The sequence below is a fragment of the Staurois parvus genome, unplaced genomic scaffold, assembly GCF_062004578.1.
Source record: "Staurois parvus isolate SC_StPar_1 unplaced genomic scaffold, SC_StPar_1.0 ptg001400l, whole genome shotgun sequence".
Taxonomy (NCBI): Eukaryota; Metazoa; Chordata; class Amphibia; order Anura; family Ranidae; genus Staurois; species Staurois parvus.
In genome coordinates this window covers 270,994-297,843 of record NW_028319196.1, presented here as the reverse complement: position 1 = coordinate 297,843, position 26,850 = coordinate 270,994, and the positions used below count along the sequence as shown (strand labels likewise).

The 26,850-nt window shown below is 44.4% G+C and overlaps 1 protein-coding gene across 1 annotated transcript; it reads right to left on the bottom strand.

Moving 5' to 3' along the window:
• Positions 1-386: 386 nt before the first annotated feature.
• SYCE2 (synaptonemal complex central element protein 2) lies at positions 387-26,749 on the bottom strand. Its single transcript, XM_089661893.1, has 4 exons — positions 26,676-26,749; positions 14,129-14,237; positions 6,177-6,390; positions 387-2,610 (listed from the first exon to the last, which is right to left on the bottom strand). Exons 2-4 carry the CDS (start codon positions 14,224-14,226, stop codon positions 2,416-2,418), a joined length of 507 nt encoding a protein of 168 aa, XP_089518019.1. The 5' UTR covers positions 14,227-14,237; positions 26,676-26,749; the 3' UTR covers positions 387-2,415.
• Positions 26,750-26,850: the final 101 nt, after the last annotated feature.

The following is a 26,850-nucleotide window of genomic DNA, read 5'->3' as shown; positions in this document are numbered from 1 at the left end:
CTGAATGAATGCGAAGCATTCTTTGATTGGATGAGGGGGAGAGGCGAGGTGGTGATGTCACACTCTCTGCCTCGTCTGATCACAGAATGTTTTGCGTTCATTCAGAAAATGCAAAGCATTCTCGGAATACTGCCCCCTGCTGAGCAGTGTGTTAATAATGCTGCAGACCAGCTGCTCAGCACAGGACCCGGAAGCAAGTGGAGATCACTGGAGTAGTGGTATAGTAGTAGTGTCTACTACAATGATTTCCAGCTTCCAGGGACATCGACCAGGTATGGTATATGCATAGTTATTTAGCTCTTAGCTGGAGCAATGTATCCATGTATAAAATATCCATACCTGAAATTCTTCTTTATAGAAAACTTAGAAAAACACGGAGGCTGACATGCTGACACTCTGGCTTTAATGGTTATTAGGCCAAAATGAATGCACAGATAAAGACTGAGAAAGTACTGAAACCAAAGCATTGGTATAGCAGCCAGGTAACTGACATTTACAGAAGGAAATCAACAATGGCAACCTCAATGGAAGTCTCCTTTCTGCTAGGCAAGTGTCAGAATATTTGAACAACAACTGCAAGTAATTGGATGCAGACACTGTTCAGCTGACAATATTCTGCCTGACTTCTTTGATTTTTCAAATGAAGGATGTTGGCGGGTGGGGGTTGACAGGGCTCCCCCAAGAAGTGAATTTTGTGCCAGTTCATTAGGAACAGGCTGTAATTCACAGTGTATGGCCAGCTTAAGCTACATGACAGATTTTAACTCCTTACTGTTAACATAAAACACACTGAAATCTTTCTGTGAAAGCAAGCAGTAAACAATTAAAATGTTCCAGTTTGGCACAGTGCATTATATCCCAGCACCAATACTCTGAGTACACACATACAGAATGTGGACTTGTCTCTTGAACAGGGGTCCTCTGCTTGCAGTGTCAATTATGCAAATCAGGCACTGGAAGATAATGCTTTGCCTGCAGCATGATCACTACCAAGCATCACCTGCGGATTTGCCATCAGTTGTTCCCTACCACTGTGACAATGAGAAGATACAGTATGGGGTGGATTTACTAAAGGTGAAGTGCACAGTTTTGTTGCCTTTAATAAATCCACCCCTATGTGTTACATACTAGCATGGGCGGACTGACCATTTGGAAACTCGGGCACTGCCCGAGGACCCGGGGTCAGTAGGGGGCCCCATGAGATGCCCCTGGTACCTTTTTCATAGGCTTTTTTGAGTTTGGGCAAGGACACAGGGGCCCCATGATCCCCTATTGCCCGGGGGCCCCATGAGATGTCAGTCCGCCCCTGCATAGTAGCAAATACTGTATGCTTCTTTCAAGGAAATTATTGAGACAATTAAAGAGGCTACTTCAGGCTGCAGTACCGTTCTGAGCCAGTAACTCATTATGAGCATGCAACCAGCAAAGTCAGACTGATCTGTATACTTGTTTCAGATCTGTAACTCAAAAAGTAGTCAGTATTACCAGCAGGACACTAGCATGTTTCAGGATGAGGTCTGCAATAGTGGCCTCCATGTTCCTCATTTCCTTTAAACCTCCATAGCTGCTCAGTACTATACTGCTGTATGGATACTTCCAGGGGTGTCTTACAATGCAGCACATCACATGCTCCCAATGTCACAGTGCTTACTTGATTACAAGTGTTTTCGTATCCATACACTGGTGATACTTGGCAGTGCAATACTTCAACCTAAAAGAGGGGGTGTTGTCAGAGTGGTGGGTCACTAATCCCACACAGCCCCTGTCAACATTGAGTTCTCATGCACACTGGACGTTTTGATAACGCTGGTAACGTTAGCTGTGTAAAGCTTTTTTTTCAGTTTTTTTTTAGCGTTTTTGAATTAGCGTCTAGCGGCATTTTTCGTGTTTTTTTGACCAAAAAAATTTTTTTTTCATTTTGGTAAAAAAAGTTCAAAAACACCGGTTTGCTGCGTTTTACCACGTTATTCATCATTAGAGCGTTATTACAGCTAAAAAACTCCTCTAGAAACCCACTAGTCCTGGGTTTTTTTTTTCCCAGCCAAAAAACATTGATTCCAGTCTATGTGTGCATGGACACATAACAAAACATGCTGGGGGGTTTACTGGCTGTAGAAAAAACCTCAAAAGTCCAAAACAGCCACTGTAAAAACGTCAAGTGTGCATGAGGACTGAATGATCAGCAACTTTCTTGGCACACAAAACCTACAAACACTTTTAAAAAGAACATGTCAGGAAGGCAAAATGCAGGCAACCATTACAGTGTGGATCAGTTCTGACATCACTGGCTGCGTGCCTGTTCCATGTGAAATGGAGGTCCCCAATGAAAGCCTCCAAATCCCCTCCTGCCTGGTTCTATTTAAAGCCAACAACAAAAGCTACAGAAAGCCTGCAGATTTTAGGATTGCTGTCTTTTCACATTTCTGGCTGTAAACCCAGGTCTTTGTAGACAGTATTCAAGGTATGGCAGACTTGTCTGAGCTCTTCCTGAAGATGACTGATCCTCTCGATGACATCTGTGAGCTCCTGCAACTTGGCCTGCAGATGAATGTTATTCTGCTCATACAGCTGATACATTCTGTCTTCGAGAAACTGAAACACATCTTTTACCTGGCATGGAAAAGGAGATGGCTCACAGGATAAGAACACCACTTAAAAGAAAAAAAAAAAAGTTTAATCTTGTCTACCGTACGCTTCAAAACTTCCCAAATGAATAATACAAAAGTAAAATCAGTTTCTGAAATCATTTGACCACATACATTTCTTTTATGCCAGTAGAATGCGGTGGCTTTTCACAATACCAGCTTTGCCAAATGACAGCACAGCCAGCTTAGGTGCCAGAAAAAGTGATATTCAGATGCAAATGGTGTTGCTGGACTAAAAGCCGTTTTGTTTTTCTTCCTAACAGCTGGCAGTAAAACATCTCTCTGCCACAGGCTGTAAATCAAAAGCAGAGGATGTTCTGTACAGCTTCTTAACTAATTGCTCCGGCTACCTGTGCACTCCTGGGGGATTAACAGCAGTTAGAATAATGTGCTCAAAGCGGATTACACTAACGTGCCAGAGAGTAAAAAATAAAATCTCAATTAATTTAAGTTCTCAAAACAGTACCTACGCCAGTGAACAAACGGGTTTATGATGCATTTTCACTGAATGCCATAAAAAGGGAAGACTGTTTTCATCCTGACATTATAAATAGGAGCATACGTGCTGGAAGCAGCAAGCGTGTCAGCGTTATAAACTCCAGGCTGTAATGTTTGACGCATTTGTCTGTTCTTCCACACACTGGCCAGTTATCATGCCAGATTAGCCTGTTTCAGATCCAATCAGCCAATAACTGTTCTATGTTTGCGTGCCATATGTGGGCAGATCTCCACCGAAGCATGGTGGACATTGACAGATGTGTCCCTGCCCGTCTGGACCACTGGTTAATTTTCATCCTCTGCCCAACAGATGAGGCAGAAAATACATATTAAAGAATAAAAAGGAGCAATCCTGAGACAGCACTGAGAATCCTCTAATGTCTCTGCATGCTGTAAGTGTTCCTTGGTGGTTAAAGTAGAACTCCAGGGAAAATCTCTGCTCTCCCCTAGACAAAAATGAGCAGTTACCTCATGTTACCCCATGCGAGCACAGCCCCACTGCATGGGAAAATAAAACATTTTTCCAGAGTTTTGCTTTAACCACTTGCCCTCCAGAGGATTTCCCCCCCTTCCTGACCAGGCTATTTTTCGGGTTACGGCGCTACGTTATTTTAACTGACAATTGCGCGGTCATGTAACGCTGCGCCCAAATGAAATTTATAACCTTTTTTCCCACGAATTGAACTTTCTTTCGATGGTATTTGATCGCCTGTGCATTTTATATTTTTTGCACTGTAAGCAAAAAAAGACCAACAATTTTGAGAAAAAAACAATATTTTGGACTTTTTGCTATTAAACATGTCCTGTAAAAAAAATTTAAAAATCAAATTTCATCATAAATTTAGGCCAAAATGTATTTTGCAACATGTTTTTAAAAAACAAAAATCCCAATACGTGTAAATTAATTGGTTTCTGTGAAAATTATAGCGCTTGCAAATGGCGGTATAGATATTGGGATTTATTTTTTTTTTCCACCAGTAATGTCGGTGATCAGCGACTTTTAGCGGGACCGTGGCAGACACTGGGGGGGAAACTAACTTGGTGTCACTGACATCCCCAGTGACACCAATACAGTGATCAGTGCTAAAAAAACAGCACTGACACTGTACCAATGGCATTGGGCAGGAAGGGGTTAATGTGCGGGGTGATCAAAGGGTTAACAATGTGCAGGGAGTGTTTTACTAGGGGCCGGAGGGTGTGTGCTTCCTGTAAGCACACTGATTGAGATGGCTGTGCTGTGCACAGCCATTCCGAGCAGTGTGCCCAAGCTGACAGGGAGGAAGACTGTCTGTAAACAAAACAGTTTTCCTCCCCATCGGTTTTTGTCGGTAATCACTGGGCACCGGCGGATAATCACTGGCCGGGACCTGGTGATTGACAACCGCGGCCGCGAATGGCGGCACGGGTAGGGCTTGCGCGTGCCCCCCTACCCGGAAATGCAAAATTACGTGTATATATATGCGATTTTGCGCACCTGTGCTTGTAAGCAATTTTTACATTCAGTTTCCTGCGGTATACTGTAGTTGTACTTTCTAAAAGTACTTCATCAACAGCGATATATGGGACTTCATTTATTTTAGACTATACATAAAGGGCACCAAAAAATGAGCAAAACAAGCTACAAATAATATTTTGTCATTAAAGTGGTTGTAAACCTCAGACATGAAATATGAACAAAGCATATCCCACTATAATATGCACTTAAATCTAAATCAAATATGCACTTAAGCCTAAATCAAGAGCACCAAGTGTCATTTCTGTCTGCTGCTTCATTCCTCTGCTATCAGCATGAATCACTTCTGACAAGCTTTCCTACTAACTCCAAGAGAAAAATGATGACAGAGGAGGGACCTCCAACAGATTGACAGCCTCAGCTCTGTTCCTGTGAGCTGTGTGAAGGGGGGGGGGGGTAGTCCTTTCCCTCCAATCATCTACTGAGCACTGCGAAGTGTGACTTCAGCTTTCCACCCTCTCTTTTCTGGCGACTCAGACAAGCTTTATATAGTCAGCAAAAAGCATTCTGCTACATGTCTTTGCTAAAAAAAAATACCAATACATGTAAGTTAATTGGTTTACGTGAAAGTTATAGCGTTTACAAATGGGGGTATATTCTAGAATTTTTTATTTTTTATACTAGTAATGGCGGGGATCAGAGACTTATAGTGGGAGTGCGGCCGGCATTCTGACACTGGGGGGGAGAGAACTGACTGTCATTGACATCCCCAGTAACTCCAAAACAGTCATCAGTGCTAATAAAAAGCACTGGCACTATACTAATGACACTGGGCAGGAAGGGGTTAACATCTGGCACGATCAAAGGGTTAACTGTGTGCTGTTTCATTGTGTGTGCTTTACACTGTAAGCACATTGCTTTGTATGGTTCTGCTATGGTTACTAGGAGCTGACGGGAGAGATCTGTATTGTTTACATACAGGTCTCTCTCCTGTCCGTTATACTTGGTGATTGCTGGGTGCCGGCGGGGAATCACCGGCCGGGACCAGGTGATTGACAGCCGAGGACGCCAATGGTGGCGTGGGTAGGGAGCGAACTTGGTTCGCGTGTGCCCCCTACCCAGAAATGCAAAATCATGTATATATGTGCGTGATTTTGTGCACCCCTGCCACCTTGTAGTAGTATTTCTGCTATAGGGCGGCGGGAAAGGGGTTAAGGCCTCATGCACGCTGCACTGCATTTACAGGTGTGTGACTTTTGGCCAGAAAAAATGCTGCTGAATGCACCTACCTAAAGGTGTCTAAATATGCCTAAATGCTAGTTGCGTTTAGCGCTTGAGTGTTCATTAATTTCATTCAAAAATTCTGGATAGGTGAAATCTCTGACTGAAACTGCAATTCTCTGACTCCCATTAAGCAACAGTTTTGGTACAGTCATGCCATTTGCAGTGAAGATAAATAAGATCAGCTCAGTGCTAGTATATAGCCAAGAAATAACTTATTTCATCAGCAACTGCTCACTCTTTTTAAAAGGTGCGTTTAAGAGGCTGTAATCTTAAGTTTTAGAACTAAATGTCATTACCTTCAAGCCGAGACTTGTCTTAAAGTCTTCCATCAGTGTTTGGTCCTTCCTGCGCTTTTCATTTATTTTATCGATCAGAGATTGTGCTTGCACCTGCAGAGCATCCACAATGGCGTCCAATTCTTCCAAGTAGGTGGGAGACTTCCCTTCAGCTTTGCTGGGTGTAGTAATTGAAGTATCTATGGATGGCCCAGGCACAGGGGGGCTGAGAGCCCTGCAATAGAAAATATCCAATCTGCTTTTAATTTTCCTTTTTTCTTTGATTGATACTTAAAAAAGGTAGTTTTTACCATGTGTTCTCATTTATATACAATGGCACACCAATGCCAATACCACAAAACAAGCAAATGCACTTGCCTCTCAGCAAGCTGCAATGCATGCTGTACAGAATATGCGTTGGATTGCGGAGGAAGTATTTTTTTTGGTGAATGGATGAGGTTAGACCACGTAATAGAGAAACTTACGAACACAACCAAAGAGAGAACACAAAGGATCAACCCGATGTTCCACAACAAGATGGGGAGGTCACCACCAGGTGGGAATGACTCCACGTGGAAAGGAAAAACTTAGCCTGAGTCAGCAAAAAGCTGACCAACCAGAACTCACCAAATGCAGGTGAAATGATAACAATTTCCCAAACATGGAGGACGGGCAAACAACACAATGGGGGAGATTTACTAAAACTGGTGCACACACAATCTAGTGCAGCTGTGCATAGTAACCAATCAGCTTCCAGGTTTTATTGTCAAAGCTTCATTGAACAAGCAGAAGTTAGTAGCCGATTGGTTATTATGCACAGCTGCACCAGATTCTGTGTGCTCCAGTTTTAGTAAATCTTCCTCAATGTGGTTAACCCAACAAAAACAATGGGGAATGCTCCAAGGAAAGCAGATCCCAAAAGGAACCTAGTATGAAGAAATAGGCAAAAAAGAACAGCTGGTCTCCATTGGTAGACAGGAGGCCTACCTTTCCCAACTCTAAGGGTCAAGGGGATAAAACTCCATGACTAAATGAGGTTGCCTAGTCAGACAGCCAACCTTGCAAGGCAAGGTATACAGACAATATACTGGTGTGAGAATGTACAAGGGTGCAAAGGGACCCCTGAGTCCACTACAGAACACAAGGATTCAATTCAATAAATTTAATGTGATAGATGACAAAGATGCAAGGAATACATTGCTATAGAGATAGACTGATAAGATGGGGACCATCAAAAGGAACTTAGGATGAGAATTAAAACATCTCATTGACTCTCCTAGGTAACACTGGGGTCTGAAGAATAATGCTGCAAAGTCTGCCTAATCCTGACCAGCCATAGAAGTTCCCAATCATCCAAGGTCCATTGAATCATTAACATCCATGGAGTGATGGGCAGGAATTTTAGCCAAAATGCTAAGAGCATTCACCTGATTAAGGGCATGATAGGGGAAGGAATCCAAAGAACCTTTCACAGAAGGCTGCTGATCAGCCAAGAAGTGAGGACCAATCTTCCAATAAAGAGGACCAATGAGATACTCCATACCTACAATGTCCCTAGCAGAGAGTATATGCAACAGTAAACCAGAGTGTTCCACCTGTTGGACAATCGAAAGAAGCATAAGGACCTCCAGTATAAATCTCCACTAAGCTGCAAAAGGATTGAGGTGTAGCTAGGTCCACAAGCTTCTCCACTTTGTTCAACGACTACCAATTGAGAAGAGTGAGCAGGAGAGACTGCTTTCACTCTGATCCCGTGGGTGCAGCACAGTTAGCTGCACTGAGCCATAGACTTCTGCTATATTCTGCATGGGCGGAATACTTCCCATTAATACGCTGGGAGCCCAGCATGGGTCACATGAAAGGACTACCTCAGGGTGGGTTCTTCTGAGCTACGCTAGGCACCTGAGACAGGGGTAGTCTCCTACTCCTGGGTTACCTTTTGTGCCGTTGCATCATTAGAGATGACCGGTACTCTGTACACTTGCACCATAACTGTTCTCCAGTTACCTCTCAGGTCCCCGTGTGAATGTACATCTTACCATTAGGCAGGCTGTGCCGATGACTGACCACAGCCACCTGTCCAGCGTTTTCTACTACTGATTCCAGCAGCAGAATGGAACCCCGCCATGACAAGTTATAATAGAAGTCTATCGCAAAGCACAGCTGACCCACAGGTGCACTGTGCTACATCCGTGGTGCAGGTAAACCTCAGTGCATCAGTGTGAACCAGCCTTATAGGGGGCTCAGGACAGTAAAGGCTCTTTTACGTTTGTGGTTGGGTGATGGTAAAACCCCATAGTTGTGTTTTTACCATACACCCCAACAACCGCCTATGCACCAGGGGGTCCGTACGGCCTCCCTGTTACATTCTGTTTTACAATTGGATAGGAGGGCTGGTGGGGGCAGCAAAAATAAGAACTGATCCTCCCCATTTTCCTCCTGCAACCACTAAAAGCTGCTTCTCCTTTCACTGGCAGTCAGCAGCTGCAGGAGGAAAATGCTCATTATTCTATTCAAAATAAAAAAATAGAAATCCTGAACCATTTAATTTCATTGTGGCCCTTGACCAGTTAGCAAATCACTTAAGTGGCCCTAGCTCTTCAAATGGTTAAGCACCCATACAGTACAATAATTGAGGAAGTGTAAATGAATGTTATGATCTCCCTCCTGGGTAAGCTGTGGCCTTCTGGAATAATACAAGGGAGATTTTTTTTTTCGCGCTGACACGAATACCTACTTATAAAATTGCTGAAACCAATTAGATGATTGGAAGGCTGAAGGTGTCAACCTAACCTATTTCATCATTAGTGTGCTCCTAAATTTAGGGCTCTCTAACTGAATTACTTTGGGATCAATTAATTAGGTGATGTACATGTCTTGTACAATTAATGGAGCTTTTGCGAATCCAGAAGGAAAGGAGGTTTGATCTAAGCAAGCATACAGTACTGTATATCTCAAGTAAATGAGATCCGAAATTATATTTATGGGGCTTTACTGTAATTACCATCACTGTCCTAAAACTAGTATGAGGCTTTCTTCTGAAGGTTCCTGACATAGCCATTTTGCATTGTAACATATTCCTTCTCTACCTACTGTGTGGGTATTACCGTGTATTATTTATTATATAGCGTGTATTAGCTATTACGTATAATACAAACTGATTCCTGAGAAAAATAAGCTTAATGGACATGAAGATATCAAAATGTTAAGGGGCTGGATGATTGGATAGGAAGGACTCCTGTGCCCCTAACTACCTAAACATATAGAGATGACAGCCGATGAACTGGACTGAGCAACAAAATTTGTACTTACAGTACGTTAAAGCCATAGTTTTTCTAGGAGCTTAAAAAAATTTATAGTGTGCATGGAGTCCATAACTTACTATATATACACTGCTCAAAAAAATTAAAGGAACACTTTGAAAACACACCAGATTTCAATGGGGAAAAATATCATGCTGGATATCTATACTGATATGGACTGGGTAATGTGTTAGGAACGTAAGGATGCCCCATCGTTTGATGGAAATGAAAATGATCAACCTACAGAGGACTGAATTCAAAGATGACCCGAAAATCAGAGTGAAAAAATAATGCAGCAGGCTAGTTGATTTTGCTGAAATTTAATTGCATCACTGAGCTCCTGGACAGTCTGAGGTGCAACCTGGCGGTGTCGGATGGATCGAAACATGATATCCCAGAGGTGTTCTATTGGAATTAGGTCAGGCAAGCGTGGGGGCCATTCAATGGTATCAATTCCTTCATCCTCCAGGAAATGCCTGCATACTCTCGCCACATGAGGCCGGGCATTGTCGTGCACCAGGAGGAATCCAGGAACCACTGCACCAGCGTAGGGTCTGACAATGGATCCAAGGATTTCATCCCGGTACTTAATAGCAGTCGGGTTGCCATTGTCTAGCCTGTAGAGGTCTGTGTGTCCCTCCATGGATATGCATCCCCAGACCATCACTGACCCACCACCAAAATGGTCATGCTGAACGATGTTACAGGCAGCAGAACGTTCTCCACGGCTTCTCCAGACCCTTTCATGTCTGTCACATGTGCTCAGGGTGAACCTGCTCTCATCTGTGAAAAGCACAGGGGGCCAGTGGTGGACCTGCCAATTCTGGTGTTCAATGGCAAATGCAAATCAAGCTCTATAGTGCTGGGCAGTGAGCACAAGGCCCACTAGAGAGGATGGTGGGCCCTCAGGCCACCCTCATGAAGTCTGTTTCTGATTGTTTGGCCAGATACATTCACACCAGTGGCCTGCTGGAGGTAATTTTGTAGGGCTCAGGCAGTGCTCATCCTGTTCCTCCTTGCACAAAGGAGCAGATACCAGTCCTGCTGATGGGTTAAGAATCTTCTACGGCTCTGTCCAGCTCTCCTAGAGTAACTGCCTGTCTCCTGGAATCTCCTCCATGCTCTGGAGACTGTGCCGGGAGACACAGAAAACCTTCTGGCAATGGCACGTATTGATGTGCCATCCTGGAGCAGTTGGACTGCCTGTGCAACCTCTATAGGGTCCAGGTATTGCCTCATGCTACCAGTAGTGACACTGACCCTAGCCAAATGCAAAACTAGTGAGAAACAGTCAAAAAAGATGAGTAGGGAAAAAACATTTCAGTGGCCTCCACCTGCAAAACCATTTCTGTCTTGGGAATCGTTTCACTGTTGCCCATCTAGTGCACCTGTTATTAATTTAATTAACACCAAAGCAGCTGAAACTGATTAACAACCCCCTCTGCTACTTAAAGTGGAGCTCCACCCAAAAGGGGAAGTTCCATTTTAAACTCGGCTTCCTATTAAGAACTGCCACCTCTGGGGAGCGGGGGCTACCCGCTCCCACTTCTGCTGCGATCGCCTAAGGCGATCAGAAGCGGAAGTCATCTTCCCCCCTCCCCGTAGTCTTCTGGGACACGTGACAGGTCCCAGGACACTATGGGACCATTCACAAAGTGCAGTACTACTCCGCATGCACAGTGGGAACCCAGCTGTGAAGTCGCAAGCTGTCGCAGCCGGGTGTCCACATCAAAGATACCGGCGCCGGGCATAGAAGATGGCAGGTGAAACCAGCCGTGGTGAGAGCACCGCTGGACCAATGGACAGGTAAGTGTTTGTATTTTAAAAGCCAGCAGCTACATTTATTTTTTTTTATTCAACTGGTACTCCGCTTCAACTGACCAGACCAATATCCCAGGAATTTAATTGATTTGATGCTATACTCTGATTAAAAAGCGTTCCTTTAATTTTTTTTAACAGATTGTGTATATATAGTTAGGTCCATATATATTTGGACACAGGTGCAATTTTAGTTTTTTTCAGGTATTTACCAAAACATATTCAAACTATAGTTCTATAATGGATATGGGCTGAAAGTGCACACTCTCAGGTTTAATTTGAGGGTATGTACATCCAAATTGGAGGAAGGGTTTAGGAATTACAGCTCTTAAGAGTAGCCATCCCCCCTTTTTCAAGGGACCAAAAGTACTTGAAAGCTGTTTCATGGCCAGATGTGGGCTACTCCTTCGTTATTTCTTCATCAATTAAGCAGGTAAAAGGTCTGGAGTTGATTTTAAGTGTGGTATTTGCATTTGGAATCTATTGCTGTGAACTTACATCATGCGTTCAAAGGAGCTGTCCATGGAAGTGAAACAGGCCATCATAAGGCTTCAAAAATTAAACAAATCCATCAGAGAGATAGCAGCAATATTAGGAGTGGTCAAATCAATAGTTTGGTACATTCTGAGGAAAGAAGAATGAACTGGTGAGCTCAGAAACATAAAAAGGCAAGTGGTGGATGATCGCAGGATCCTCTCTATGGTCAAGAAAAACCCATTCACAACATCCAGACAAGTGAAGGACACTCTCCAGGAGGTGGGGGTATCATTGTCAAAGTCTACAATCAAGAGAAGACTTCACGAGAGCAAATACAGAGGGTTCACCACAAGGTGCAAACCATTCATAAGCCTAAAGAATAGAAAAGCCAGATTAGACTTTGCCAAAAAAACATCTAAAAAAGCCAGACCAGTTCTGGAAAAGCATTCTTTGGATGGATGAAACTAAGATTAATCTGTACCAAAATGATGGGAAGAAAAAAGTGTGGAGAAGGCTTGGAACAGCTCATGATCCAAAGCACACAACATCATCTGTAACACATGGTGGAGGCAGTGTGATGGCATGGGCATGCATGGCTTCCAGTGGCACTGGGTCATTGGTGTTTATTGATGATGTAACAAGACAGAAGCAGCCAGCCGGTTGAATTCTGCAGTGTTTAGAGATATGCTGTCAGCCCAATGCAGCAAAGTTGACAGTGATCTAAATCAGAGTACAGATGGACAATGATCCAAAACATACTGCAAAAGCAACCCGGGAGCTTTTGAAGGAAAATAAGTGGAATATTCTGCAATGGCTGAGTCAATCACCTGATCTCAACCCAATTGAGCATGCATTACTTGTGCTGAAGGCAAAACTAAAGTCAGAGAGACCCAAAAAGAACAACTGAAGACAGCTGCAGTTAGAGCCTGGCAAAGCATCAGAAAGGAGGAAACCCAGTTTTTGGTAATGTCCACGGGTTCCAGACTTCAGGCAGTCATTGCCAGTAAAGGATTCTCAACAAAATATTAAAAATTAACATTTTATTTATTATTAGATTAATTTGTCCAATTACATTTGAGCCTCTGAAAATGTAGAAACTGTATCACAATGGTTGCAGTTCCTAAAATTTGTAGTTGATACTTATGTTCAACCACTGGAATTAAAGCTGAAAGTCTGCACTTCAAATTCATATGGATTGTTTTGTTTTAATTCATTCTGGTGGCATACAAAGCCAAAAGTATGAAAATTGTGCCTGTGTCCAAATGTATATGGACCTAACTGTACATATGTTTTTAGGTTTACATAGCCTTTAAAGCTGAACCCTAGGATTAGAAAATATTGTCTAAATACATTTGTCATGTGTATTCTTCCTTGAATCTTGGTGTGTTTTCTGTAGTTCTGCCAGATCTGTGCAGGAATCCAGGGTGAGACTTTACCTTTGTGTAAAGATTTCCTGTAATAAAGAACACTCACTGCTGCTCTCTCCCCTTGAGTAGGGTGACTGGTCTTGTCTCCACTCCCTGCTGTAGGTTTCTGCAGTAAGCCTGTAGTGGGTGAAACCTGCTGGGTTCCTCCCACAGCTCTGTTCTCTGCACAGCAGTGATGATGTCACTGCTAGTTTTAAAAATGAATATCTATGTTTGCAAATTTGGTGCACATAAGTGGATTCATCAGTTGTGGCTACTGAAGAATATAGTCTAATAAAGGTTTTTGTGACCGGAGTTCAGCTTTAAGCCTAGGTTCACATCTATGCAGGTTGCGGTTGAACGTGTGTTTTTATCATTTTTTTAAATGCATTTTGTGGGGTTTTTCTTTGGCTAACAGGAAAGTATGACAGTTCTGTTCATGTAGTGTGACTCTGATGCAAATTTGATGCTATTTGAGTGCAAGAGAGTGTATAGTCGCACCAAAGTCACATTACATGAACAGAACTGTCATACCTTCCTATTAAAAAAAAAAAAAAACACAGCAAAAACGTATACAAAATGCAACACTTGCTATTTTGGTGCTGGCCCACTGAAGTATATTACACACAAAACACAATTTGCTTTGGGAAAAAAAATCCCTGAACATTTCCAAAAACAGCACCAGCTCAAAATGCATAGATGTGAACCAGACCCAAAGGAAACCATGTTAAATGGACTGTAGAGCGTTTCTGCAAACTGGAAAACGCAATGAAATCCGCATAAGTGTTAACCTGGGGTAAATTCTGGGTAAGGCAGAGGGGTAAGAGAGAAAAAAACAGGATGGCCCATTCATCATTCGCCACTAAGGTTTTGTAATATGATGATAAAGAGACATAACATCATGCCACAGTGCCAACTGGCAAACAAAACTGATTTGCAGTAACATCTATCCCACTGCTCATCGTCTCACCGAGAGGACATTCTGGCAGGAGATGGACTGGATTTGGGAATAACAGAGGTCCCCGTTTCCTCTGAATCTCCTCTACACTCCAGTTCTGTGTCCGCCATTTATTTTGATGCTGATAAAAACAAAACAAATATAATAGGCAACAGATATTACACAGAAGATGGCTATTTGCAACTTTCTGCTTTATAGCACAGAGTATGCAAGTATAGGGCACCCCCTGCCATGCCCCTGTCACACAAGCAATGAAGAATTAATTACTACAGTATACAAACATTTCTGGATAAATACCTAAACGTGTTGTTTTTTTTATTTTTTTTTTCTACAAAAACTGGATTTTTTCTACATACTTACCTGTAAAATCCATTTCTTGGAGTACATTACAGGACACAGAGCAGGCTATTCATGACTATATACCGTATTTTTCGCCGTATAAGACGCACTTTTTCTTCCCCAAAACTGGGGGGGAAATGTCAGGGGGAAATGTCAGTGCGTCTTATGGAGCGAATATGGAGCAGCCGGTCCAGTATTTCCACCGCGGCCGTGTCAGAATACCGGGCCGGCCGCTCAGCTCTGCAGCGGGACCTTACCTGTTCCTCTATCCAGCGGCGTGCTGTCTTCCCGGGTTCTGTAGTGTGGGCACTGGGCATGACAGCCGGGTGCCAAGTGCGCATGCGCAAGAAGCGGTGCTTTTTGTGAATGGTAAGGCGGTACCTGGGACACATGACAGATCCCAGAAGCCGCCGGACCAATCACAAAGCGCAAGTGCTTCTCGCTCATGCGCACTGGGCACCCGGCTGTCATGCCGAGCGCCATTACAGAAGCCGGGAAGACAGCGCGCGGCTGGATCGAGGAACAGGTAAGATCAAACAAAAACTCTGCGGAAGTAAGAGCGGGTACCTGTCAAATTCAGGTACCCGCTCCCCACCTCCCCAAAGGTCAGCAGTCATCTGTACTGTCCGCAGTCTCTGGTCATCCCTGTGCTGTCCGCAGTCTCTGGTCATCCCTGTGCTGTCCGCAGTCTCTGGTCATCCCTGTGCTGTCCGCAGTCTCTGGTCATCCCTGTGCTGTCCGCAGTCTCTGGTCATCCCTGTGCTGTCCGCAGTCTCTGGTCATCCCTGTGCTGTCCGCAGTCTCTGGTCATCTCCTGTACTGTGTCTGCAGTCCATTAGTTCAGAATTTTTTTTTTCCTATTTTCTGCCTCTAAAACCTAGGTGCGTCTTATGGTCAGGTGCGTCTTATACGGCGAAAAATACGGTAGGTTATAGGCCACCTATAGGTGAATAGACACTGGCCGACCAATCAGAGAGGAGGTTCTCCTACACAGGAAGTACTTCAGTTTTTGTAGCAAGCAATGAAATTGCAGAAAGAGGGGCGGGACCTATGTGTCCCATTATGTTCTCCAAGAAATGGGTTTTACAGGTATGTAGAAAAAATCCAGCTTTCTTTATCGTAAATCAGGGGACACAGAGCAGGCTATTCATTACTATGCGGGATGTCCCAAAGCAATAAGAAATTTGAGGGGCAGGTGACACCATGATAGGCACTGTCAATAATCCCTCAGAACCTACTTAGCCACCCACAAAACACTGTGGCCAAAGGCAGAATCCTCTGCGGCTCTAACATCTACCTGGTAGAAACTTGTGAATGTGTCAACCGAAGACCATATAGCGGCCTTGCAAACCTGAGTTACTGACGCTTGATGGCGGATTGCCCAAGATGCCCCCACACTCCTGGTAGAGTGTGTCTTCACCTGAAAGTGTGGGACTTTACCTTTCAAACCATAGGCTTGAATGATCAACTGGCGGATCCAATGTGAAATAGTAGGAATGCACCAAATTCCGGTGGCCGAAACGTTTCGGCCGAAAACACCACTTTTGGCTGTTGGCCGAAATGAAAAAAAGCACCGATACAGGTGACGAAAAAACCTCGCCCCTCAAAGCTGCTCGGTAATTCAGTCTTACCTGAGAAACCATCAATCCTGGCGCTGGGTATAGAGATGGGTGAAGGAAAGATGGCCGCCACACATCTCTATGCCCTTGTAGGACCGGAGTGATGTCACTTCCGGTTCCGGACAATTTTTTTTTTTTTTTAAAGCACTGGATCAATGCTTTTTTGATCCAATACTTTACATTGTAGAAGAAAGATGTGGGGTCTTATTGACCCCATATCTCTCCATAAAGAGGACCTGTCACTAATTATTTCTATCACAAGGGATGTAAGCATTTCTTGTGATAAGAATAAAAGTGATTACAATTTTTCTTAATGAGACAGTGCAAAAAAAAAAAAACAATACATTTTTTTAAAAAAAAAGTTTAAAGTGCCCCGGCCCCCCGTGTGCACATAGTGGTGAACGCATACATAGGCCATGCCCACATATGTAAATGGTGTTCAAGCTACACATGACAGGTTTTGCCACGAACGTCAGAGCAAGAGCAATAATTCTCGCACTAGACCTCCTCTGTAACATTACACTGCTATCCTGTAGACATTTTTAACCATTAGCCGCCCGGCCAATAGCCGTTTGGCGGCTTGAAAAGCGCTGCAGCTTTCCGGGTCCACGCCATTTGGCGTGCTCCCGCACATGCGCCGTTTGCGCTATTGCAGAGCGGCGCAGCAGCGGGATCTGTCACCGCCCGTGCACCTCGGACACGGCCGATGACAGATCCGAGTACCGGCTCCCGTTGCCGGTACCATGTGACCTGCCGCGACCAATCACAGCAGGTCACATGACAGTTGTATACAATGGATGGCTTCATTCATGATGCCATCCATTGTATACTAGTGCCTAGCTGTGAATGGTCACAGCTAATCACATGCACATGTCATGTGATTAGCTGTGACCAAATCACAGCTAAGCACAAAAAAAAAAAAAAAAAAAAAAAGCTGAATGAATCGATTTCATTCAGCTAAATGCTTGCTTATAGCAAAGTAATTCTTTGCTATAAGCAAATTGTGTAAAAAAAAAAAAAAAAAAAAAAACACTGATCACTTCCCCAAAGTAGTACAATGTTACTATGGTAACATTGTACTATTTTGGTCATAGTAAAATATGAAAAAAAATCTTAAAAAAAATAAAAAAAAAATGTAATAAAAAATTAAATATAATAAAAAAATAAAAAAAAATTAAAAAAAAATATAATTTTTTTTTTTTTTCATACTGTCACCAGTCAGTGTCCCTGTTCACCGCCATGCCAGTTATATGATGACGCTGTACTGCACTGGTGACAGTATGTAAAAAAAAAAATAGTGAAAATAATATTTTTCATTTTTTCATTTTCGGAAAAATTATGACAAAAAAATACAACTTCAAAAAACTCGCCATGCCTCTTATGAAGTACGTCCGACTGTCTACTCAGCAAAAAGGGGTCATTTGGGGATATCTGTACTATTCTGACATTCTTGGACCTCAAGAAATTAGATTGGCTGTCAGTACTTCAGGATTGATCAATATTCAGATCTATACCATAGTTTGTGAACTCTATAACTTTCCTACAAACTAAATAATACATCCTAATTTGGGTTATTTTCACCAAAGACATGTAGCAGAATACATCTCGGCCTAAATTTATGAAGAACAATTATTTATTTGTAAACTTTTATAACAGAAACAAAGAAAAATGTGTTTTTTTTTCAAAATTTTTGGTCTTTTTTTGTTAATTTAGCAAAAAATAAAAACCCCAGCGGTGATTAAATACCACCAAAAGAAAGCTCTAGTTGTGTGAAGAAAATGATAAAATTTTAGTTTGGGTACAATGTTGTATGACTGCGCAATTGTCATTCAAAGTGTGAGAGCGCTGAAACCTGAAAAATGGCCTGGGCAGGAAGGTGTAAAATTGCACGGTATTGAAACGGTTAAAGCATCACCCATGGAGATTTTTAAGTACCGCAGTTTCATGCCATTCCACGAGTGTGTGCAATTTTAAAGCATGACATGTTGGGTATCTACTCGCTGTAACATCCTCTTAGATATTTTACAAAAGAAATGGGGTATATATATTTTTTTTTAATCAAAGTGTATTTTTTCCAAAAAATATATATTCATTTTTAAAAACTGCGCATTTCGGTTTCGGTTTTTGGCCAAGTGCATTTTGAAATTTCGGTTTCAGAACCAGAATTTCCATTTCGGTGCACCACTATGAAATAGTTACCTTAGATGCTGCCTGCCCCTTCCTAGACCCCTCTGGCAGCACGAACAGAGCATCTCACCTTCTGACCTGTGCTGTCACCTTCACGAAGAACCTTACAGCACGTACCACATCCAAGGTATGCAGAGATCTTTCTCTTGCTGACTAAGGCCTAGGAAAGAATGAAGGCAGAATGATGTCCTGATTGAGATGAAAACCAGAAACCATGTTTGGTAAAAAGTATGGATGAGATTGCAACACCAACCAACTTATTATGATGCAAAACCAGAAATGGTTCTCTGCAAGAAAGAGCTGCAGAAGTGATTGCCACTAGAAAAAAAAAACCTTACGAGTCAATAGGACCAGTAAAATCTCTCCAATATTTTAAAACTTCTAAAACCAAGTTCAGGTCCCAAGGACACAAAAAAGGAGGAGCAATATGCATCACTACCTGGAAAAACATGCAAACCAAAGAGTGAGATGCAATGGGCCTCTGGAAAAAAATAACTGATGCTGAAACCTGGCCCTTAAAGGTACCAACAGCCAAATTCTTCTGCATTTGTTTGAAAAAACAACTTACCAATCACATACTTTCGTGGGTGCCATTTGTGAACCTCACACCAGGAAATGTAAGCCTTCTGGGTTTCAATAGCTGCGACGTCAAATTTAACTGGGTGCAATATAGTACCTTGAGACAACAGGTCTGGCCCATACAGCAGGGACCACGGCCTGTCCACTGCCATCTGTCCGCATACCAGGCCCTCCTCGGCCAGGCTAGAGCAATCAGTAGCACCAGAATAGACTCCTCCTGAATCCTGCGTAAGAGACAAGGCAGCAGCTGGATAGGAGGAAAGGCATTAATCAGTGAAAATTGGTTTCAAGGAATCACTAAGGCATCTACCCCTCTCGCGCGACAGTCCCTTACCCTGGGCACAAAAAGACCGACCTTGTTGTTGAACCTGGATGAATAGATGTACATCCGGGCAACCCCATCATTGGCAGATTTCCTAGAAAACGTTGGGATGCAAAGCTCATTCCCCTGGAATCAGTTGCCGGCAACTGAGATAATCCGCCTGCCAATTTTCCACACCTGGAATGAACACTGCTGACAAACTTGGAATATATCTCTCTGCCCAGGTCAGAATGTAGTTCACCTACATCTGAGAACCTTGACTCCTGGTATCGCCCTGGTTGTTGATGTATGCCACTGCTGTGTCACTGTCGGTCTGAATCCTTACAGGCCAACCCTGAAGCCTGGATGTCCAAAACCTCACTGCTCAAAGTTCCAGGACATTGATGGGAAGAACCTTTTCCCGCAGAAGCCATGTTCCTTGAACTGTGGCCTCCTCCAGGACGGCCCCCCCAAACTGAAAGGCTGGCATCGGTGGTTACCAACTTCCACACCATTGGTCGAAAGGATCTTCCTCTGTCAAAATTGTGAGTCATCAACTACCAATTCAGGCTTTGCAGCACCTCTGGAGACAGAGATATGCAGTAATCCAGGGCCGGAATTTTCTTGTTCCAAACCGTCAGAATGTACCTATGCAGCGGTTTGGAGTAGAACTGGGCATAGGGAATATCCTCAAACGAGGACACCATCTTCCCTAGCAACCTCATACAGAGACGAATTAAAGGATACCTCTTGGCCTTCAAATGACAAACCTCGTTTCCTCAGGGCGCAACGTTTCCCTGGAGACAGAAATACCTTTGCCTGAACCAGGTCTTGGACCATTCCCAAATACTCCAGGCTCTGCACTGGTTCCAGGGCCACCTTCTTTAAGTCCAGCTGTTCCACGATCTGCATCGTAAGGACCACATCCTGCTTCAGATCTGGCACCGACCGACCTCTGAGTAAGATCGCCTAGATAACTGATACCCCTGGAGTTCTGAGTAGCCCAAACACCAGAGCAAGAATTTTTGTGAAAACTCTGGAAGCCATGGCCAGCCCAAACGGTAGTGCTATGAACTGGAAATGCTGAGCCCCTACTGCAAACCGCAGAAATCTTTTGTGAGGAATGAATATCAGCACATGAAGATATGCGTTCTTGATGTCTATGGATGATAAAAAATCTCCATCCTGTAGGGAGGCCACTACTGAGCGAACCAGTCCCCTTCAAAAAGACCGGATATTTAGAAACTGATTTAGCCCCTTGAGGTCCAAAATGGGCCTTACATCTCCATTTGGCTTTGGGACTGTAAACAGATTTGAATAAAACCCTGAAACCTTTCGTCCGCTGGAACCTCTGTGATCACCCCCTGAGACAATCGAGTGCCTGAAATAAAGCTCTTCTTTTCTCTAGATTATTGGTACATTTGATATCAGAAACCGGAGAGGGGGAAAGACCCGAAATTCTAGACTGTACCCCAGAGAAATTGTGAAATAACCCATCTGTCTTGGATTAGAGCCCTCCATGCAGCCACAAAATTCAAGCCTTCCCTTATCCTGAACGAGTAAGGGCGCCCCTTCATAAAGAGGCGGACCTTGGATCTGTCCTGGATGACTTCTGAACCCAGGGCCTCCTTGGGTTTTGATTCTGAGTTCTACTTCCAGAGGCTGGGACCTGTGTGTGGCAAAACTACTGCCTTGTAAATGAGAGGCCAGCAATCAAAGCCCCTGACACCTTAAAAGAAGGGCGTTTGGATTTACTTTTAAAGGGTAGAAGAGAACTCTTTCCCCCTGAAATCTTTTGGATATATTTGTCCAAATCTTCCCCAAACAGCCGTTCCCCATGAAAAGGAAAACCTTCCAATAATTGTTTGCATGGCAGTTCTGCCGACCAGCTCTTCAGCCACACAACCCTGTGCTTGTGCACTGATGAGAGGGCCAAGCGAGAAATTTGCTGAACTGAATCCTTAAAAGCATCAACCTCAAAACATAAAGCATGCGGAACATCCTCCAAATCTTCGGCCGAGTACTCCCCCTGCACCGACGTAGCTTGACACTGTCAGAAAGACTCTGGCAAATGCCAATAGTTGCCACTGCTGGCTGTGCGACAGAACCTTCCATGGAGAAGGAGGCGTTAGGAACAAAGTCCAGCTTCTTATCTGCTGAATCCTTGAAAACCTGGGCATTATCCACAGGACATGTTAAAGATTTATTCAGGGATGAAACAGCTGCAAAACCCAATTTCTTAAATTTTCCTCCATGGAGTACAAAAAAGAAAATCTCTTTCGTGGAACAACAACCCTGTCTGTTTGATCCCAGTCAGCACACATAATTTGCTCCAGAAGAGGATGCATTGGAAATACCTGAGAACTCTGTGGAGGCTTCAAAGAGCCCAGAGAAAAATAAGTAACATCATAGGTTTCTGTGGGAGGTAGCCTGAATGCAGATCGCAGCATATCGGCGAGGCAACCTGCTTCTCCTCAGGCTGCTCCAGGATTGGTGGTTCTTGTGATGGGGATCTATCCCACCTCTGAGAAACCGATGCAATCATCCCAGAGATCTTATCTTCTAACTCCGCTACGGCTCAGGCAAGATCATCCTTGGTTACATATGCCAAAACAGGTGCCCCACTAGTAGCCACGATGTCAGATAAACGCAGTGGCTCAGACTGCCCAGTCGCTTCTGGCCTCTCAGGCGAGGATATTACAGCGAACATCCGGCTAGGTTCCTCAGGACTCAGCATCAGCACATTAGAGCTCCTTCCTGCTGTACCTCAACCACTCCACTTTTTAAAAGACATTACTTCAGATAGCGTAAAAACCTGTGCACCTCCACTAGTAAACATAGACCTCAAGATACAGCTATGCAAGTAGTGTGCTGAAGAAAAACACTCTGCTGACTTTACGAGCCACCAAGGGCGGCTCCTAAATGACTGGACAATACTTTCCCCTCAGGGGACTACTCGTGTGCCCCAATGAATAGCCTGCTCTGTGTCCTGGCCACAGGAAATTCCGCAACAGCAGCCCACGTGTGTCCTGCCCTTCTGATAAACAAATATGGCTGACCCAGTTCCCATACTGTGGGGCCACTGCCTTGGACCCGTATAGCACCCCACTGGAAAGTGCCTTGGTCAGATATAAAACGGCATAGGGTTCCATCTGCGTGGGCTGAATTACAGGCAAAACCTCAAAGATCTTTCTCTTTATCTAGCGAGGCTCAGGTACCATCCACTTTGGCTCACAGCTTTCTGAATGGATCCGATTAAAGTCCATGATTCTCAAAGGAACTGTACTAGACTTTAGGTATGCTCCAGGAGCCCAAGCAACACTTTCAGTGACCATCCACCTTACAGACACTTGCGAAAAAACTGAAGTACTCGCTGTGTAGGAGGGGTTATAGAGGAGAGGACCTCCCTCCTCTCTGATTGGTCAGCCAGTGGCCATTCACCTATTGGTGGCCTAAAACCCACATAGTTATGAATAGCCTGCCCTGTGTTCCGTGATGTACGATAAAAAAAATGACAAATGCAAAGCGTAGAGGTTGGGTAAAAGGTTTAGCACATTAAAACACTTCTAATAATCAACCCTTTGCTGTGATCTCCTGGCTTCCGAATGCTGTAACAAGTTGTCACAGTGACCACCTGCCCCGCTGGCTCCTGATCACATACAGTGACCATGAGCAGACGGTGACAGAACCTCAGAGCCCCATGCATGCATAATGTGTGGCGGCTGGGTGTTTAGGCTCACTCAGGGCAAATATATGCATTACACCAGAGGAGATTAAAAAAAAAGATTATTTTTTATGTAATGGTCTATACATCACACCAAACAGAGGCAAATACGGAGGAAACAGCAATTTAGTTCCATAAATGAGACATTCCATCCAAATGAGGGACAGTTGGGAACATTGTAGAGGACTAAAAGCGTTTTGGTCATTGTCATTTTTGGCATCGAACACGTGTGGCACATGCATCACAATATCCCAACAGGCCTACAATATTACACAAAAATAATCAATAAAATTCTACCTGGAATTTCAGTCTGGGTGGCTCCTGGTTACTTGACCAGCGGTGGTGATGTAATTCCTCCCCCGTTATTAGGGCTCATTCACATGAGCAGCCAAGGGGTGGTAATATCAGGCAGTTGAGCCCCCCGACCTGCCAACTTAGCAAAGGCATGGAGCCCCTCAGGTCTGTATAAATGCCATGGCAAAAAATAGCTTGTCATGTTCAACCAACCAGTACTGAAACTGACCAATTTTTTTAATTGAATGGTGCAGAGCTGCAAATGCATACAATGTACACAGTTGTGGTGTGGTGATGTGGCATTTTGAGGGTTAACACAGGCAGTGAGGATGGGGCATATCCCCTGCTCACTGCCTGCCAAATGACCTCTGAAAAGTGACCCACCACAGATCATTTCTCAGGAGGGGCCACAAGGGCTGCCGTACATGTGAAAGAGCCCTTCGACCATTTATATTCACTTAGGCTCTGTTCACACTATGCGCAGCAGGAACTCATGTTCCCACTTGCAATGTAAACAGTGCAATTTTTATATGGAAATGTGTGCCGTTCATACTTGAATGGGCTGACTTATGCATGATTGTCGCTCCAACAAAGCTCAGGAGCCAAATTTTGGCCCTGAGCCCCAGGAGTGGTTTTGCACTTGTGTTTTGTTATGTGACAATCGCGGCAAAATCGCACTACATTTGGGGTGCAATTCCGCCAGTGATTCCAAATTGCGCAATTTTGAACAGGGCCTTACATGCATAGTCCACCTTTCTGATCACGTCACAGCTATATTTAGGCCGCAATATGGTCAGATTCTCCAAACCCCACCCCACACTCAGCCTGGATCGTGGCATGATTCATACGCACATGTGAACGAACACTTATGCAGGCCATAGACGGGTCGAAAACCAGGAAAAATCGGCCATTCAATAGGCTGACGTTACCACCAATGGTAAAAAAAAAAATCGGCCGATTTTCGTCCCGTCTTCGGCCGGCATTTAATTACTTCTGTCCCTTCAGAGAGCTCCGCTATTATATTTGACATGAAAAAGTATTGCAGTTGCATCAATGTATCTATTTGTATCCATTTCGGATACAGATGTTTTTATTTGGATACAAATACATACATTGTTGCAACCGCAATACTTTTTCATGTCAAATATAATAGCGGACTGGAATTCTTCTTTTTCTTATTCTTCTTCTTGCAGGTCACGGCTCGTGAACAAATTTTTTATCGGTAAAAAGATCGGCCGTTTTGCCCATCATTGCCGGGAAAATCGGCCGATTTTTTTCCAACTTCACTGATAAAAAAATTGTGCCAAAATCCCGAAAAATGGTTGACCAATTAACCCACTAACGGTGCGAAAATCGGCCGATTTTCGACCCGTCTATGGCCTGCATTAGGCTAGGCTCACATATGTACGGGTGGTGCCGCTGTGGATCCGCACAAAAATCCATGCAGCCACACCACCTGCACAGAGGAATGAGGACCTGGAAATTGCAACCGTACTGGGAACCGAGGTTCCCGTGCAGGCTGCATTTCAGAAGAAGTGCAGGGACTTCTTCCCTGTGTGTCCCGGGGCACAGGAGTCCATTCAAATGAATGGGTTCTCGTGTCCGCGCAAAACGCCGACCGCAGGAACGTGGATATGTGAACTAGGGGTAAATAAGTGACATGAAGGTGTCACTCAGCTTCAATGGATTCTACAATGAAAAAGAGAAAGCTCAGGAGTGACACCTTCACCATGTCCATGTGGGAATGGCGCACAAATCTGCAGGGAACGCTAATAGGGGGGAAATAAGCTCACATGTGCCCGCCAAGAGTGCGATGTACCGCTAGGCCTCGTGCACATGGATGATTTTGACCACATAATATGAATTCCCATCTTTTTTTGTGCCCAGCAGGCACAGGTACATCAAACAGCCTGCTGCCAGTCAAAATCAATGACAGGCTGGAATATGGGATGGCTGGATGCTGTTCCTCGCTGTATGCCCTAAATACAGAAGGTCCATGTTTGGGGTATCTGGCCCCGTAAGAGAGTACTGCTCAAAATAGTGTGCAGCCGCTATGTATTCCAGCCTGTCATAGGCTCGGACCGCAGTGGATTGCTTTTCAAAGGGAGTGCACAGGTAGCTCAGCGGTGATATGTTGCCTCTTCACTTCCAGTTTTAACCCTTGAAAGGCAGCAGCAACCGTGTGTAATACATGCCATGGCAACGTGCCCCCATTCACTTGAATAGGTCGCATTGTTTGCCAAACACAACCTGTGCTATGATTTTTGCTGCGCCATGGCAGTGAACATGTTAACTTGCACCCGTGCGGTTGGCATTCACATGTGCAGCAGCCCCTGCTGCCCCTATGAAAAGCGATCCGCGGTGGAGCGTTTGACAGTCCGTGAGGAGGCACCTCCTCACAGCCTGTTTTACCCCTAGAAATGCCACACTACTGTACTACAATCGCACGCAATGCATGTGGTTATGTGGCGGTTGCAGGGGGGCCCTACAGACTTACATGGCTCACTTCCAATGCCCGCTGGTGTCACCATTTGACAAGGCGGTGAGGAGGCACCTCTTCATAGTCTACTCAACAAATGCCACACCACTGTGCCACCATCGTATGCAATGCACGTGTTGGTCCTATAGACTTGCAGGGCTCGCTCTTGGTAGCGGCAATGCCCCGCCGAGCGCGGCAAGCTGGTTAATTTTTCGGCTGCATGCCTTTGTTCAGGTGGGCAGTGGTAACATCGCACTTCTATTGATAGCTGCCAACCCTATGGCTAGGTTCACATTATTGCGGGTCAGGAACGTGCGCAAAATCGCAGAGAAACACGCAGCAGAGGGGCAGGGGTGGCATTATTTCTTAATGGCACCCCCACACTAACCCACATTGCGCCGCAGGTGCATCTGGTTCAGTGCGGCGAGATTTTACAATCTCGCGGGTAGCTCAGCCTATTGAAACGAATGGGCTGGACTACGCGTGACACGCAAGACGCATAGATGTGACCCAAGCCTAAATCATGGATGGCGGTGTTGTGTTCTCACACTATAGGGCGCCGATCCGTCATATATGTCAATGTGTAGCCAATCAGATTGTCAAGGAGTACACATGTTGTATAGAGAAGGGCGGACTGACCATTTGGAAACTCGGGCACTGCCTGAGGGCCCGGGGTCAGTAGGGGGCCCCATGAGATGCCCCTGGTACCTTTTTCATAGGCTTTTTTGAGTTTGGGCAAGGATACAGGGGCCCCATGATCCCCGATTGCCCGGGGGCCCAATGAGTTGTCAGTCTGCCGGTGGTATAGAGCCACCTCAATATAATCCCTGACACAGCTGGAGAGCAAAAAAAACATAACTGGTTTCATCATTACCAAAAAAAAAGGGAATAATTTCCACAAAAGACATAATTACTATGTAATATAAACACACTAATGCTCCGAATATTACATATATAATACATTATAATAGAACATCGTGTATTAGACACCCCCTTCTCCCAATCTCCATTATGCGACGTCTTCTAGAACTTTCTACCTTGGCAACCAGTTCTGCGGGACTACAGCTGAGGTAAAAGCGCGCTCCCGACACTTCTCACAGAGCGCAACCCGCGGAAAAGCGCGGGAAGTCATGGGCGGAGCACGTGATGACGGGAGGCGTTCTCATTGGTCCGGACGCCGAAGCTGAGAGGGCTCGTGAAGATGGTGATTAA

Bases quoted from the DNA above. Each gene is read 5' to 3' on its own strand.
- SYCE2 (XM_089661893.1), bottom strand. From the start codon at position 14,226: ATGGCGGACACAGAACTGGAGTGTAGAGGAGATTCAGAGGAAACGGGG. The intron at 6,391-14,128 runs GTGAGACGATGA...TTTCTATTGCAG, and splicing joins CCTGCCAGAATGTCCTCTCG to GGCTCTCAGCCCCCCTGTGC. The intron at 2,611-6,176 runs GTAATGACATTT...TTTCCATGCCAG, and splicing joins AGACAAGTCTCGGCTTGAAG to GTAAAAGATGTGTTTCAGTT.